The 16,497-nt window shown below is 42.7% G+C and overlaps 1 protein-coding gene across 1 annotated transcript in view; it reads right to left on the bottom strand.

Annotated features, from left to right (window-relative positions):
- Nucleotides 1–8,023: 8,023 nt before the first annotated feature.
- GNS (glucosamine (N-acetyl)-6-sulfatase) overlaps nt 8,024–16,497 on the bottom strand; it is a 37,829-nt gene continuing 29,355 nt past the window's right edge. The window contains exons 11-14 of the mRNA XM_081060595.1: nt 14,629–14,736; nt 13,531–13,641; nt 12,038–12,198; nt 8,024–10,567 (exon numbers count right to left, since the gene is read on the bottom strand). Of these exons, the coding sequence (XP_080916721.1) occupies nt 10,492–10,567; nt 12,038–12,198; nt 13,531–13,641; nt 14,629–14,736 (456 nt within the window). The 3' untranslated portion in view covers nt 8,024–10,491. The remainder of the gene's footprint in view (nt 10,568–12,037; nt 12,199–13,530; nt 13,642–14,628; nt 14,737–16,497) is intronic.

Below are 16,497 nucleotides of genomic sequence, written 5' to 3' on the forward strand. Positions count from 1 at the left end.
ATGTTTGTGTGTTTTTATTTGTGACAATATGCCATATCACAGGAGTGGGGTAAGCTTTTGCAGATACATGGGGACACACGCCAGAATGTGACAACTTTTACAAAGTTCAAGTGGGGTCCATTTTTTTCCCTACTAAATGTCATTTTTCCTTTGCCTTATCCTCTGGGGAAAATAACCCTAGCTGAATGCCCATGCAATACATTCCTAAAACAATTGTTTTAATTGTGAAATATACAGACATTCAGAAGTGTATAAGGCATGTGAACAGTTTAAAGAATTATTACATAGTGGACGCCCTGTGGCTACCACCAAGATAGCACGTTGTAGGTTCCTTAGAAATCCTCTCTCGTCACCTCCATTCTTGCCCCTGAGGTCTCCCATCCTTAGCACAGACCACTTTCAACATCAAAGTATTTGTCGTTTTTAGTCAGTGTGCCTGTCTCACTTGGCTGGGCGATGTTTGGTGGTCAGCAGTGGCACTATCTTCACCACTTACGCCTCCGAGCCTGCTGTAGGCAAATGTTTTTACGCTGCACTGCCCCCTAGAGGCGCTGATGAAGTAGGAGCAAGGTTGCCTGCATTGGGGGAAGCATTTCAAGTACAGCAGCTTGCTCACAAGTGAAAACATGAAAGAAAATGATGGCTCTCTCTCTGTGGACCTCCTTTTTCACCGAAATAGCCAGAGGAATCTAATTTGGGAGTTCAGCCTCGGTTATTATCACCCAAGGTGCAGGGGGATGTTTTGGAATTTTTATCCCTTAAAGGGAATTAGTTTCCTGCCCTAGGCTTCAGAGTGTGTCACAGATTGATAACTCATTTAGATAAATATTCTTATGTTGCAAAATGAGTTCTCAAGAATTGTATACTGTGTTTGGGACTCTGGTCAGGTGATCCCAATTAGGAGTTTTGTTCTTTTTGAAAGAAGAGGGAAAGTCTATAGGATAATACCAAATTCATACAAAGTGCTTACCCTGTGACAGGCATTACTCTAAAAAGCTTAATATGTGTTAACTCATTTCTTCCCCCTCATCCCCGTTTTGCAGGGGAGAAAACAGACATGCATTGAGGTCCAGCAGCTTGGCCCATGGCCATCTCCCCTAATTCCCCCCACCCCCAACCCCACGAGGGAGTGGCAGAGCCGGTCCAGCAGCCAAGCTGCCCTGCCTCTCCAGTCTTTTCCTGTGAGTGCTACCCAATTTTTCAGTTAAATGGCTTATTCAAAGCCTGTTAGGTGGCCTCTAACGGGCAGTTGGAAAGCAGGTCTCTTTTGGTGCAGCTGGGATTTGTGGGAAATCAAATTCTTGATGTCAGAATGCTTTATCATCCATTATTTTTGTTTGTTGCTGCTGTTCATTTAGCATTCCTGTTACGTGATTATACTAAGTTACATACGCGTAGAGTGAAACACCTGCCTATGTTTTTGTTTGCAGGTTCTGTTGCATGGGAGAAACTGACAGGGCAGGTAACTGAACCCGGTGTTCTCACCGCAATTAGCCAGGTGATTCCTTGGAGCCACCAGAAGAATAGCTTCAGAGTTCAAAGTTCTGGAGGAGCCACCACCTAATGGCAGGCAGGAGTTTTTCTCCTACCAAGGGTGATCTGCTCCAAAGTCACACAGGAAACTAAGGTCTTTAAAGTGTACACTTGTCTGGTGTGAATCAGTACTTGCATAAGTAAGTGCAAGAAAGCAGCTTTGTGTAAGGACTGGGGGAGGATGGGGCAGCAGAGTGGGCAGCGATCATTAACTGCAGGGTTTTGGGTTTTGTTGTCTTTGGTTAGGGGTTTTGTTTCATTTTATTTTGTTTTCTGGCAAATCTTTCACTTGAATTGTACAAGGTAAGAATGGCAGGGTGTAGAAGACAGACCCTTTTGATCTTAAATATAGTTTCCAAAGATAGTTGTGATCCTTGGGATTGGCTGAACTCCAAAAGCTCCTCTCTTCCCATTTCTAAGAAAAGTATCAGAATTTCTATTAGGTTGATGCAAAAAATCATTGCGGTTTAAAAGGTTAAAAATAATTGCGAAAACTGCAATTACTTTTGCACTGACCTAATAAGTGTTTACACACAAACAGCAAAATATCAGCATTCTTTCAAAAGAAGTTGGGGTTTCTGTCCCGTGTCACCCTCGTGTTCTCCTCTGCCAGTTTGCTTTTTAAAATTTTGTTCTTTTGCAAGTAAGGCAATCGAGCCAGACGCACAGTAGGTCTTGTGAAAAGTTGTGAGGAAGCTGGTAATTGGGAAAGGGCAGTGTTTAAGATCTGTTGGAAGAGATTTCAAGACAAAACAAGGTCTTTGAATGGAAACGTTTTAAAAATGAGTTAATTTGTGTGAAAAAGGGATGAGTGCTCCACATGCCTAGTTTTGCCTAGTTTCTGAAAAGCTTGCCAGAGGATAAGCACTGATGTTGCTGCTGCTGCTGCTACCGACTTCTTGGTTCCCTCAGTAATTTACAGTTTACAGTTACCTGCAGTGTATGGCTTTCTGTGTGTGGTTAGGAATACTCTAACCACATTGAAGCTTGCTTTCCTATTATTGGAAATACAATGGGGGGGTTTATGCGTATTAAAATGAGAATTATTGTTACGGTTCCTTCCTTTTTTCCTTCCCTCCTTTCTATCCCTTCTCCCCCCCTCCCTCCCTTTTTTCTTTCCCAGCCAACACCTTGGAACTAACCATAGTCATATTTGAGGGATGAGTATATCTGGTTTACTGTTGGGTGCTGTTATATCTCTATTCTTATAACCATTCCTTTAAAAAAAACCTTTCACTTTAGTTTGTTCTGTTCTTTGCACAAAAAGAAACTTGAGTAGAACACCAAGTGTTTTCTTTCATTCAACAAATATTTCTAAATCGCCCTGAGGATGTTATTAGGTTCTGGGTAAGTGAAAGTTGAGAAAGAATATCACGCCCTTTTCTTTATGGAAACCGGTGCCCATATGTTAACACAAACTGGCAAGTGTCATGAAGATAAAGGACAGTGTTATGAGAGTTTATTATTTAGGAGGTGAGAAAAGGCTTCCTGGAGGAAGTGATTTAGAACTGAGCTCTTAAGGATGAGTAGGAGTTCCCAAGCAGAATTCATAACTAAACGTGAACGTTTCTTATAGGATGGGGACAGGCTTCTGAGGTCTTTCTTTGGCAGCATGTTACATCAGTGTCACTCTTGCTGTTTTCCGTCTATTACGAGAAAAGAACTAACTAGGGCTCAATAATTCTCCCTAGGATGAGTTCATCTCTGGCAAGGGCAGAGGTAAAAATGTATATATAATGGCAGTTCCTGCAGATCCTCCAGTTTTTTCCCCCTGTAAAGTGTTTCTTACCTCAAGGGCTGATGTGAGGACCAAATGAGATGGTAAATGTGAAGGCACTTCGTACACTATAAAGCTTGATGTTGTTAGTACAAGGTGATATTTTTCAAGTTGTTTTTCCTATAGTGGTGTTAATGGCTGCTCTACCTTGGGCCAAGATGCTTACCTATCACTAATATTCATCTGGAAGCATAACCTAGGATGCAATATCCAAGAGGGACATTTTTCCAAGCAAAAACTCTTGTTTTTTAAACTCATGCTTAATGCAGTTATAAGCAAAACACTCAAGATTCTAGAGCAATTGGTAGATGAAGAAATCAGTATTCAGTGCCTTCCCTTGGGCTTCCCATAAATACGGTGGCAGAGTGTTGTCTTGTCTGACAAGTTACAGCAAAAATGCTCAGCTGCTAGGAGTGGGGACGCCCGTGCTGTCATGGTCACCGTAAGGCGAGAGTGATGCTGAGACACCCAGAGGAGAGGGCCGCGTGTGGGTGCATCTGGGGTGCCGTCTGGGGGCCTTGGTCAGTGTTACGCATGTGAATTCTGCCCCCAGGTAGTAATCTCCTGGGGGATGGGACTATGTCTTCAGCTCACTTGGTACCTCTCCCAGCTGCAGGGCACAACGTCTGTGGGACTACCAGTTTAGAGAGGTGACTGGAAACAGCCACCTGTGCCGCTGCGAGATGGGAAGCCTGACCTGCCCGCCATCAGTGCCCACCCCTGGCTGAACTCTTAACTGGGCCCTTCCATGGCAGTACAGGAGGGAGAAGGGGGCACGACGACCGAGGCCCCTGGTATTTTCCCTGCTGTGTAGGGAACGGAGTTGGCACCGGCCTTTGTTGTCTGGGGGAGCACCTGGAAAAGCACAGTCCGAAGCTGAAGGCTGCCCTGAGAGCGGACTCCTTGCAGACTGCTGAAAGAATCCAGGTGGTCAGGTTGATCTCAGACCTAATGCAGTTGCTGCTCACCTACTCTGGGAGGTGCTGGGAGACAGGGACTGGGGAAGAAAAGGACACAAAGCAGCCATTTTCTCAGGGACTTCCACGGAACAGAATCAACCGCTTCTGCCGCTTCTGAGCGACTTGCTGAGCTTTGGGACGAGGCAGGGAGTGGTGACTGATGATCTTGATTTGGATGACAGGTGCCTCTGCCACCCGGCCAGAATCCTGGCAGGCTGCAGCTGCTCAGCGCTGCTCCGCCCCATTCCCTGCTCTCCCACAGCGCTTCTGTGAGCTACGGAGACTCACAGAGAGAAGACTTGGATTGTGACTGGAGCCTGCCAGCCAAGAGAGTCCATTAAAATATTTTCCGGCATGTGCTGAGAACTGCATTTTAGCAACCATTTCAACAAAGCAGCTTCTACTTGGTTTTAGTAGTGTTTATTTATGTTCTTAAAGTATGTAATGAACGTAAGACTTTTTTTCCCCTTTGGAGAGAAGTTGCGTCTGTCACTAGACAGCTTTGCCCTGTACCTACAATTGGATAGATTTTGACAAAAGGCTTGCCCCAGCTTTTCTCTTGGGAAACCAGCTTCAGTCGTATTAGACCTCTACTGGTGCATATGTTTACTTCCAAATCAGCAGCTGAAAACAGCATTAAACATTGTTTCTCGTGGTTTCTGTGGGTCAGGTGTTTGGAAGTTTAGCTGGATGGTTCTGGCTTGTGGGGAGTCTCACGAGGTTGCACTTCAGATGTTGTCTGGGGCTGGATGTAGTCACATGAACTTGGCTGGGGCTGGAGGATCTTCTTTTGAGATGGCTGGCACATTGGGGCTGGCCATTTGCAGGGGACCTCAGAGCCTCACCACAGGGCTGCGTGGGTGTCTTCATGCTGTGATGGCAGGTTTCCCCCAGAGTAATCTAAGAGACAGCAAGGTGGAAATGTCCATGTCTTCTAGGATCTAGCCTCAGAAGTCACACCATTACCTATGTGCATTACATGCGACCGATGACACAGCCGTGTCATCGGTCGCATGGACCAATGCTGATGCATTGTGGGAGGTGACTACACAAGATTATTAGGATCCATGATGGACACTGGCTTTCCACAGCCATGCTGGAAATAGTTCAATGAGGTGTGAAGAGACGAGCTCTGTGCTGACTTCTTTTCCAACAGCTGTGCTATGGAGTGGGATAAGCAGCGACCTGAATAGTAGTGGCAGCTCCCCTATAGTCTGCAACTATAGTTTCCCTGTAAATACAGGTGTCAGGGACAAGTTCTACTTTCTTTTTCCCCCAGTCTGTTAATATTTGCTTTATATATTTAGATGCTCCTATTTTGGGTGTATAAATATTTACAAATGTTAATACCCACTTGTTGGGCTGATCCCATTATGTAATGCGCTTGTCTCTGATTAGTCTTTGTTTTAACGTTTATGTTGTCTGATATAAGCATAGCTACCCCCACTTTCGATTTCATTTGCATGAAGTATCTTTTGCCATCCGTTCACTTTTATTCTGTGCGTTTCCTTACATCTGAAGTCTCTTTCAGGCAGCATATAGATGGGGGTTGGTTTTTTTAGCCCATGCAGCCATTCTGTCTTTTGATTGGAGAATTTAGTACATTTACATTTAAAGTAATTATTGATAGGTATGTATTATTGCCATTCTGTTCATTGTTTTATGGCTGTCTTGTAGTTCCTGTTTCTTCTCTTGCCCTGTTCCTTTGTGGCTTGATATCTCTTTAGTGGTATGCTTCGATTCTTTTATCTTTTGTGTACATACTATAGGTTTTTCTTTGTGGGAGGCTTACACATAACAACATATTTCTAAGTTTAAGTCGATAACAACTTAAGTTTGAATGTATTCTAAACCTCTACATTTTTTACTCCCCCTAACTTTTGTTTTTGATGTCACATTTTACATCTTTTATCTTGTGTATCCCTTAAGTAATTTTTGTAGTTATAGTTATTTTACTATTTTTGTCTTTTAACCTTCATACTTTGATTAATTTACTACTGTTAGTAAATTTACTATTCCTATTAGGTTGGTGCAAAAGTAATCGCAGTTTAGAAGGTTAAAAACAATTGCAAAAACTGCAGTTACTTTTGCACCAACCTAATATATATTTACATTTACCAGTGGGAGTTATACTTTCATGTCTTGTTACTAATTGATGTCCTTTCTTTTCCGCTAAAAGAAGTCCCTTTAACATTTCTTGTAAGGCTAATTTAGTGGTGATGCTAAGGCTGGTTTTCTTGCCTGGAAAACTCGCTCGCTTTTAATTCTGAGTAACTTTGCAGATAAGAGTATTTTTGGTTAGACATTTTTTTCCTCAAGTCCTCTTTTTAATCTATTCCTGGAGGTCAGGAATAGAATAATTCCTGTTCATAACTAAGCTCACTACCAGGCAGAGTAGGCACTCAGAGATGTATGATGGAGGGGAAAATCCTTAGATCAGAGACAGCAGTTTAACAAAAAGATGGCTTGGAAATCAGCTCTTCCTTGAAATTCTGACTCTAATGAGCTGGGTGAGCTTTGATAAATTAAGCTGAGGGAAAAAACCTATCCTGCAGAACTATTTTGATTATATTTGTATCTTTTTACCCTTTGAGGACATATCAGCATCAGTCAGAGCTGCAGGTTAAGAGGGTATCTGCGGATCTCAGTCAGTATTCTGGGCAGAGATGGTCATGCAAGCTTTCTCTCAAAGCACAAGCTTTAGAACTGTTCTTGAATCTACTCTGCAGGACTGTGGGAAATCTCCCATGTCCCATGTTTGAATCTCGTCTTACGTCGTAATTCCTAGGCCAGCAGTAGTGGTCTCAGCACAGTGCTTCCAGCTGGAGGGCTTTGAGTTCTCTGGTTGGCAGTTCTTGCCTCAACAAGGTATGCATATGACTGGCCCTTTAAACCCCTTGCTTATAGAGAAAGAAAGTGAAACAGAGACTAATTCTGTAGGGAATTTGCTTCAGCAGGGCTGGGCAGAGTCTCGGTGGGAACAGATGGGATAAATTAGAAAATTGGATCTGGTAGAGCCTGTACTGAGCCACACTTTGTGAGTCTATGTAAATAAATATTCTTTTTCTTGCTGATGGCTTGAGATTGTGATATACTCAAGCTACCTGTTTTTTCTGACAGTAATCTGTCAACTTTGTGGGAGTCCTCTGACATCTTGTTTTTCTACTTGGCCTTCAAAATTTGTAAGATATGTGATAACCTACTAGGTCTGGGGTCGGCAAGTCATGGCATACCCGTTTTGGAAATAAAGTTTTGTTGGAATATAGCCAGTCACTGGTTAAGTATTGACTAGGGCTACTTTTGTGCTACAAACAGCAGAGTTAAGTGGTTGTAACAGAGATCACATGGTCTGCAAGCCTGAAATATTAACTATTTCTTTTAAAAAGGTTTTTCAACTCCCACGTGAAGTCATTCCTCACTGGGGGCAATGGATCACATGGCTGGACCTCAAGGCAAAGCAACTTCGAAGGTGAGCTTAGTTTATCTAATGTAAAGCTGCCCAAGGTAAGATGATTTTTCTCCAAAGCTGTAAGTGTATAAAGAGGTATCAGGAAGAACTTTTTCTATGTGGTGCTCATTCAGGGGTCTGTCAGCGGGACCACGTACAGAAGAGCTTGCCAAGTTGAGATCACAGCACCCACTGTGGAAACGCCCCATCCTCCAGTACCAGGTGAGTGATTAAAATATTAAACAGTATCAAGAAAGAACATCTTGTCAAAATTACTACTTGTGGACTAAAACAAAAGACACATTTCCACTAGAACAGAAATAAATTTTAATTTGTTGAAAAGTGCAGCAGTGAACAGGGTCCTTTGAAGGGCACTTTCTAAGTCAAATGATTGAAGTGACAGAGCCAGGGCAAAATAACTTCAGGAACAGATGATGCAAACATAGGAATTCACAAAATTCAGTGGGACCTAAGTGGCAGTGAAACTAAAGAACCCAAATATTCCATCTAATTCCTCTAGTGATCAGCTGAAATACTCTTTGCTTTCTCATAATAAGGATCCTGGGAAAATTTGTCTTTTTTTGTTAAAAAAGTACTAATCTTTAATTTAGGCATTTAAAAATAAATTTAAGAACATCTCACAGATTAAGGTATAACTTCCATGGCTATCATTACTATTTTGTACAAAACCCCAAGTGTTGTCAATTTGTATTGACAAAAAAAGTATTGACCCAAAAAAAGAAAAAAAATGTGTTTTGCAACAGCAGCACCATTGGTCGAATTCAAAGATGTTCAAAAGGTGTTTCCTACTTTGTATTTGAGGAAGAGCTTTGTAATAGGAAATGTTAAAAGGCAAAATCTATTCATTACTGTGGCCTCTGTTCATTACTAATGGGGCATATAGTTGTCTACTCTGAAGGGCACAGATATGGACCTGGCCTTCTTAAAAGGGAAAATAATCAAAATTTAAATCAGTATAGAAACACGGCAGGCCTTTTGCAGTGGGTCCCTTGTACATAGACATTCTGAAAAGCTCAGTGCATTTTGTAGTCTGCTAGGCTATATAAACCGACGCCTCTTAGTGAAAGATGAATGATGCCAGTCCCAAAGAAAGTTTTTCATCCAATTAGAGGCGATTCAAAAGGTAGGTAGGAAACGTACCAAAGGCAGTGGAGGTACAGAGGGGGCCTCACGGCATCCCACCACCCAAGCAGAAGTCTGCTGAGCGAAAGGGCAGAGTGGCATGGATGGCATGAAAGCAGCCGACCTGACTTGCTTTCAGCAACCAGGATCATAAAACGAATTAATTGAATAATATGACATCACAGTACAAGACCTGGTAAGAGTTGGTTTCTTTTTATTCAGGAATAACTACGGTCAACTTGTATTAATGTGGAAGTTGACTGATTAATGTTAATCAAAGTGTAGAGTAAAGCTGATACCCATATTCAACATTGTATTTTGCTTTTAGTTACAAAACTTTAAGAATTCTTTCCCTAAAACATTCACAGCAGAGGTGTTCATTTCATTTGCCTATTTCATCTCTAAATACCACCCCAGTTAATGGGATTGCATGAGGTAAAGGAATAAACCCAATGGCTGTTAACCCACCACAGCTCTCTGGCATTCTGATAGAAAGTTCTTTACGGCCATGTCACACCTGTGCTGAAAGCTCAACCTAAGACCTTAGAGCTAACATCCCTGCTGCCTGGGCTGAACATGTTACACACCACAGCGCTGTCCGACCACCGATTAGCCTTGTGAAGAAAATGGTGGAAACGGGACTGGTCTGAGCCAAGCAACATAAAAATGAAGGTATTCTAAACCACGAGGAAACCTCAACAAGATCTGGTTTTGACCGGGGAATTAGTCAATGGGGCCCAAATTACACAAGCCTCCAAAATCTCAGGCAGAACTTATCTGAAAGGGAAGGAAGTAAAGTAGTTGGTACATTGCATCAACTTTTATCTTAACAAATGAACAGAATGTCAGCAAAATGCAGAGGCCAAACAACTTCACCGGTGGCACTGAAACCCAGACTCCCTGCTGGACAGGCACTTATCCCATCACAGGCCCTCAGACAACACAATCTTCACCAAGCCCGGGAACTTCGTTTTCTCTGCTGAGATACCTAAGCTAAGCCACTTTATTTTTCAGAGCTCAGGGGGGAAAGTATTGGGCAGAGACATTTCCTCAGTACCGTTTTGAATTTGCAACCTTATCCCATTGTGACAGATATTATAAACAATGTATTTCTACTAATCTAAAAACAATGGTACTCGTTGATTCAGCTCTAATGGTTATTCTTTAAGCCATGTGATGTTAGTAGTTTTTGATCGTGAAGTGCTCAATCTGAAATGCTATGCAGGTCCTTTGATTTTTATACCAAAGCTGTATACCAAAAACATTTCCCCCCCCTAAAGTATTGCTATTTATCCGAACAGATTTACAGATTTGGACACTGACCACACGGGGAATAATCGGGAACTGCAGCCCCACAACAGAAAGGGTACAGAGAGAACAGAGACCTCAGGAGCATTTCTTACCAGGTGAGTGAAGGGAGCGGGGACAGCCACTCCTGACATATGGGCAGAGTTCACAGTTTAACACATTGCACAAGTAAGTCAGCCGATTGGGTTGCTTTTAAAAACAGGACTTAAAGCCAGTCCAGAAACTCTTCCAGCTGTGGTCTTGAAGACTAGCTACAGACACTTAGTATTATCACTTCATCAGAAAGAGGCGTGCATCAGAAAGGGGTCCAACAGCAGAGGTCGCTACAGATGTTGTGAAAACCTTCTAGTCCGGACACTGCCGTGATTGTTGAACATGAGACGAGGGTCAAACCTGTACCTGGGGAAGCAAAATGCAAGGATGGCACATGAACTGTTGTTAGCCATTGCGTACTTTATCCCGAATGTTAAGTGGAAAGGACGGTAGGAAGAAATAAAGGGGACAATTAAATCACCAGAAGGGAATCTAGTGGCAAAGTTCGGAGTACAAAATGGGAGTTCTCAATGGGGCATTTCCGACACAAGTCAGCAAGCAGAAAACAATGTAGTAGAAGTAGAGAGGAAAAAAGAAACGGAGGGAGGTTAATCCTGAAAGGCATTATAGGAGGAGCCAGATTTGAGGTGTTTTTCTTTGAGGGAGGAAATGGTGATCTCTAAGATACAAAGCAGCCTGATGGAAGAAGAATCGAGCCCTTGCTGAAAGCCCTACCAGCAGTTTCATACCGTTTCTGTTTTTTAAGTAAGACCCAGATAGTTACGACCCAGATTGTGGCGGGTAAGAGTACAGGTGTGCTCCTCAGGCATGAGTTTGAATCTCGCTCATTAGGAATTTAGGTAAGTCATTGATTCCTTTGGCCACCAATAAAACAGTAAGGCAATTCAAGTATAATGTCTGGCACATGAAAGAACTTATTTTACCACCCAAGGGAAAGTTAGAATAAATGCTGAATGGTAACTTGAGTTGAGACTTAGCAGATGGAAAGAATACAGATTGGGTGGAAAGAGATTTTACACATGCAGTCTAGAAGTATATTTTGCTTTTATATCCTATCTCTTGGGACAAACTCTTAGTATTACTTTAGAGCACGGGCTGGCCAATTTTTGTGTGTGTAAAGGGCCAGATATTTTAGGGTTTGTGGGCCATACCATCTGTCCCAACTACTCAACTTTGTTGCAAGTGTAAAAGCAGCCACACACAATATGTAAATGAATGTGTGTGGCTGTGTTCCAACAGTGGGTGGCTGGATTGGGTGGGTAGTGGGATTCTGTAGGCCTAAATGTTTGGGAGGAAAGAATAAGCTATAACTAAGGAATTTAAAAGAAAAAAATCAGTTCTAAAACTCGAATCCAGCTTCTTTACACATTCACATACATCCTTCTCTAATTTGGACTGAGGACATTATTTCACAGGAAGATGGCCAAGTAAATTACTACTTTCCATCAGTTTAGGACATCATTTCCAAAGTATCATATCCAAAGTAGCACTTCATCAGTTACTTTACAAAAGCCCAGGTGGCAGCAGTGCAATCAAATGGTACCATGACAAGAATGCCAGCCAGGCGGGGAGGCAGAAGAGCCCAGTGGTGAAGGGCTATGCCTCTACTGGCACCAAAAAGCGGAAGTTTCTAACACCTACTGCTCCCAGCACCACAGACTGAGGCACTGAGTCACGGTATCCCACTCTAAAGCAGAAGAAGGAGAAACAGCTCCACTCCAAGCGAAAAGGACCTGTCAGGCCCCCTCTGCCTTCAAGAATAGCATGACTGCTAGAGACAACTTGGCAAAGGCAGTGAAGAAAATGGAAACTTACCCGGGGTCAAACACGCCCGGAGTCCGGCACGTCGCTCCAGAGCAAGACTGTAACATCATCAGCCGATAGTTCATCTTCCCTAAAAGCTCGGGGTCTATACTTTTCGCAATGTTTGTGATTTGGTGTGGGTCTGCAGTCAGATTATAGACTTCTACAAACACCTACAGGAAATGAAAGGATGGGCGAGAGAAAAGAGCAAGGGTTACATTGAATGAAATACTCCTCGTGAATTATTTCTAAATGGAGAGGGAGGAGGGAGACCACAACAAAGGCCCAGGAGAGTATCATCTGGTCTCAAGCTCCTCCCAGAGCTCCAGGGTTTATAATATGAGACAATGGAGCATCTGTTCTGGGGTTCAATTGCTTCGGGTCTCTGGCCCACGTGCTAGAAAGGGGCCTGTCCCAGGCAGAGTCAGGAGGGGATTTATTACTTTCTGAAATTAGAGCAGAAAGCAGAAGGCAGGACCCTTATATAGCAAGGTCTCAGAAACTAGACATAGCAATAAAGTTACTGAGTGGAAGTTGACATTTGAAGGTTTGTTTTTGTCTTAGAATTATGAAGATTCACATGAGAGTAAACATGGAAGTATTCTAGCTTATGTTATACAAATGTTAAATTCTCCTAAAAACAGTTTGGGACATAGTTGGCCGAAGGATACAATACTATTATTTCTATATACTATTTCCCCCCAGTCTGTACTTTGTCCTCCAAAGTAGAGTCAAAAGACAGGCTAGGAGGATGGTAGGTACATTTGGCCTGTAATGGCTTCAAGTGACTGCCCTCAGATCACCACTTACAGTGACCAGACTGATAAAAACATTATGGGGGCAGGGGAACAGGAGTTGAGTTTGAGGGGAACTCTCCTGCCTGTTGTTCAAAGTGCTTATAAGCTACAAGAGAATGGCGAGCGAGCTGATGTCTGAGAAACATGGCGAGCATCGGCTCTAGAGGGCAAGGTGTGGGTTGCTGGATGGGGCAGCTCAGCACCCGCTGATACACAGTATGAAACCACAAGGGACTGGGTCCATGTGATCCTTCAGATAATCCACACTGATCAGCACTGGCTAAAAGCCACCTTCTTCCAAGGATGGAGCTCCTAGTCCTGCCTCTGGCCCCCACTGCTTATCTGTTTGAGCAGCACTGGACTCGGCTGTGGACAGAAGTTTCTGAACAAATTGAGGTGTCTTACTCGCAACCCAAACTAGCAGGGAAGCAATCAGACTAGTCTGCAGCATTCGGAAAAAGTGACCCGTATATTTAAAGCGTATGTTTGGGTGGTGGTGGGAGTGGAGAAAGCCCCATCCAGAAAGGACCCAGAGAAGTGAAGGATGGCCTTTCCTTTCCTTAAGGAAACCTAAGTGGAAATATAGATGAGAAACACAGCTTCCCTAGAGAGTATTCTTGGAATTGCTCTTCTGCCACCAAGTCCAGCCAACAAAGCAGTGGCCACAGACACACACGCCCAGGTGGGGGAGGCAGCAGGACCTCTTACCTCCTGGTCATCAAACTCGCAGTACTGTAAGTCCCACAGTGCTGACACGGTCCTCACACAAGCATAGGTGTTGTTATAAGAGTCTTCACACACACAGTCTGGGAAACATTGCTGTAGGGATATTGTAAACAAAGTTAAACAATGATACTTCTCCTATAGTAACAAGTACTACCTGCCTACAGGGGCAACCAAGGTGGCTCAAACCAGACATACAGTAAGGAGAGAAATTAGAAAGCCTTCCAGAGAATCAAAAATAGATGCGAGGCTTTGTTCCTTACTGTCAGCAAACTTGACTAAGGACCACATGGCTGAGGTGTGTGTTTGCACACAGCTGCCATCCCTGTCAATCTCTTGACAAGAATTAGTTGTAATGGCCATCTGTATAATGTATGGTTGGGAAGGAGAAGAAATCAATATGTGAATGAGTCACTTCTAAGGTATGTGAGGAATTGTCATCCCAACGCATTGGAAAAAAAGGCTAAAATGAGCTTTGTGCAATCATCTGTGGTTACTTATGAGTGTTCTTATCACTAAATAGGATCTCACTCTTATTTCTTCATGTCTTCCATACCAACTTATGGTTGGTTCTTAACAATATTGTAACACTGTCCAAATGGAAGCCCGTTTTCCATTCTCCAAAGCGAGGCCAATGTCGCTGTTACCACCTCCATGACCAACCTGGCTGCCACCAATGTAAGACACTCGCGAAGGCGCAGCTCCACGTGGGAGCCCCATCTCTCCACTGGATCCCCTGATAACATCCCTGATAAAAACATGGTACCACTATCGGGAAGGGTAGAAAAACGTGACGGGGTACTGATAAGGAAAGAAGATGGACAGATACGTGCACTTGTTAGAAAAACTGGAAGAATGCAAAGGGTACATTCTGACAATAGGTCAGCAGCATCATTTCCAGGATTATTTTTTTTCATTTTCAGGATTATTGAATTTAAGCTTTGTGCATCGACTAACCTCCCATAGTCAAGTGACCGAGGAGTAGCACTCAGAGTAAAGGTGTCAATATTTGACACACCTGTACTAACATCTTACTGTGCAACAGTGAGGACACTGGCTAGGCCAACTCAAGCTGTTACTCACAGATACTCCAGGACTCAGGGAAGGACATGTTGGGTCGGTGACGTTACGGCCTTCTCCTTGATATTCCACCAGGACATCTGATCGCCAAGTCACATTACTGGCACCTTTCTAGAAAGAAGAGCAAAGGTGGTTCCTGTGAGGCATACAGACTGAAAAGGATCACAAAGTTATTTACTGTGCTAAGGGGGCTTGGGAGTCACAACTAATTAGACTGTTCCTTCAGTAACTAAAGGGAATGACTCAAATCGATGCGTGTGAAGGCTTCTGAGAATCATGATTGGTATTTAGAGCCCTTACAAGTGATGGTCAAAGGCTTTGAGCATTTAATAGTTACTCCCCAAGACGACTCCTGTGAGGCAGGTCAGGAAGGTAAACCGGCAAGGTAACCGAGCAAGAATCAGTCACGATGCCAGGTGTCAGAAGTCCCGATTACAGTAACAAGATTGTCCATGAACTCTGGGGAAGAGCTATTCTAAGCACATACTAAGATACTTATAGCTTAATACACATAGGACAAGAACTAACAAATATTAAACAGGGCCGGAGTGCTAAGGACCGGAATAGGTTCAAAGTACTTCCTGATGGTCAGAATGAAGACACCATATACATACATGAACTTGTTGGGGAGGGGGAGAACTTCCCCCACCACCCTCCTTTAGTGCTTATGGCTGGACCAGTAAAATAGTAAAGCTGACACAAGACTAAGTTAAGAGAAAAACCAATTTAATACGTGAGCACGGGAGAATCACAATATGATGCTCAGATCATAAAACGAGGCTCAAAGTAATGATAGAACCAGGCACCTTTTATACTTTTTAGACGAAGAAACAAACAATTTGTGAGAAACTGACAGGACAAATAAAATTCATGCTCACTACAAAGGAATGGAAGCCAGTTTGGAGTATTCATCAGTGAGGCATCTAAAAGTTTGGGCTGGGGTAGGAAATTACTAAAGGTGGTAGGAGGCTTGTTTACACAAGCTTTTGACTCTGGAACCTTTTAGCTCTGTGATAAGGTCGTCTTTCAACCCTCAGAAGCAGGGAGGGCATGTCTCACATGGGAGATTCATCTGTCCATCAAAAAATTACACACAAATGTTCATAGCAGCATTAATAATAGCCCAAAAGGGGGAACAACCCAAATGTCTATCAACTGACAAATGAATACATAAATGTGGTATATCCGTAAAATGGAATAGTGTTCAGCAATTAAAAGGAATGAAGTATCAATGTATGTTACAATGTGGATGACTCTTGAAAACATTTTGCTCAGTGAAAGAAGCCAGTCACAAGAGGCCACATATTGTATGATTCTATTTATACGAAATGTCCACAACAGAAAAATCTAGAGACAGAAGATAGATTAGTGCTGAGAGAGGGGGCAATGGGAGAGTGGCTGCTAATGTTTTGGGGGTGATGAAAATGTTCTAAAATTAGATTAGGGTGTGGTCACACAACCCTGAATATACAAAAACTAGTGAATTTTAAACTTTAAATTAGTGAAATGATTTAAATTAGTGTAAACTTTAAATTAGTGAAGTTAAACTAATTAAGTGATTTAAGCTATTAAAACATTCATCTCATAAAGAAAGAAATGCACAGTAGGACCAAATATAATTTTGGCCATTTTCACCCATTAGATTTCAGTTGTCTGACAGCCTCATACAGAGCAAAGGGAAGTCACATGCGTTACTGGTGAGAATAGAAACTGATGACCATTTTGTAAACTACCTCGGTATTATTTGTAGAAATGAATGTGTGCACTTCCTATAACCTGGGAATACACACACACACACACACACACACGTTCACTGAGAGACGTGTAAGGATGCTGGAGCGGCACTATTCCTAAAACAAAATGAGAACACAA

This window comes from Rhinolophus hipposideros (genome assembly GCF_964194185.1).
Source record: "Rhinolophus hipposideros genome assembly, chromosome: 9".
Classification (NCBI taxonomy): domain Eukaryota; kingdom Metazoa; phylum Chordata; class Mammalia; order Chiroptera; family Rhinolophidae; genus Rhinolophus; species Rhinolophus hipposideros.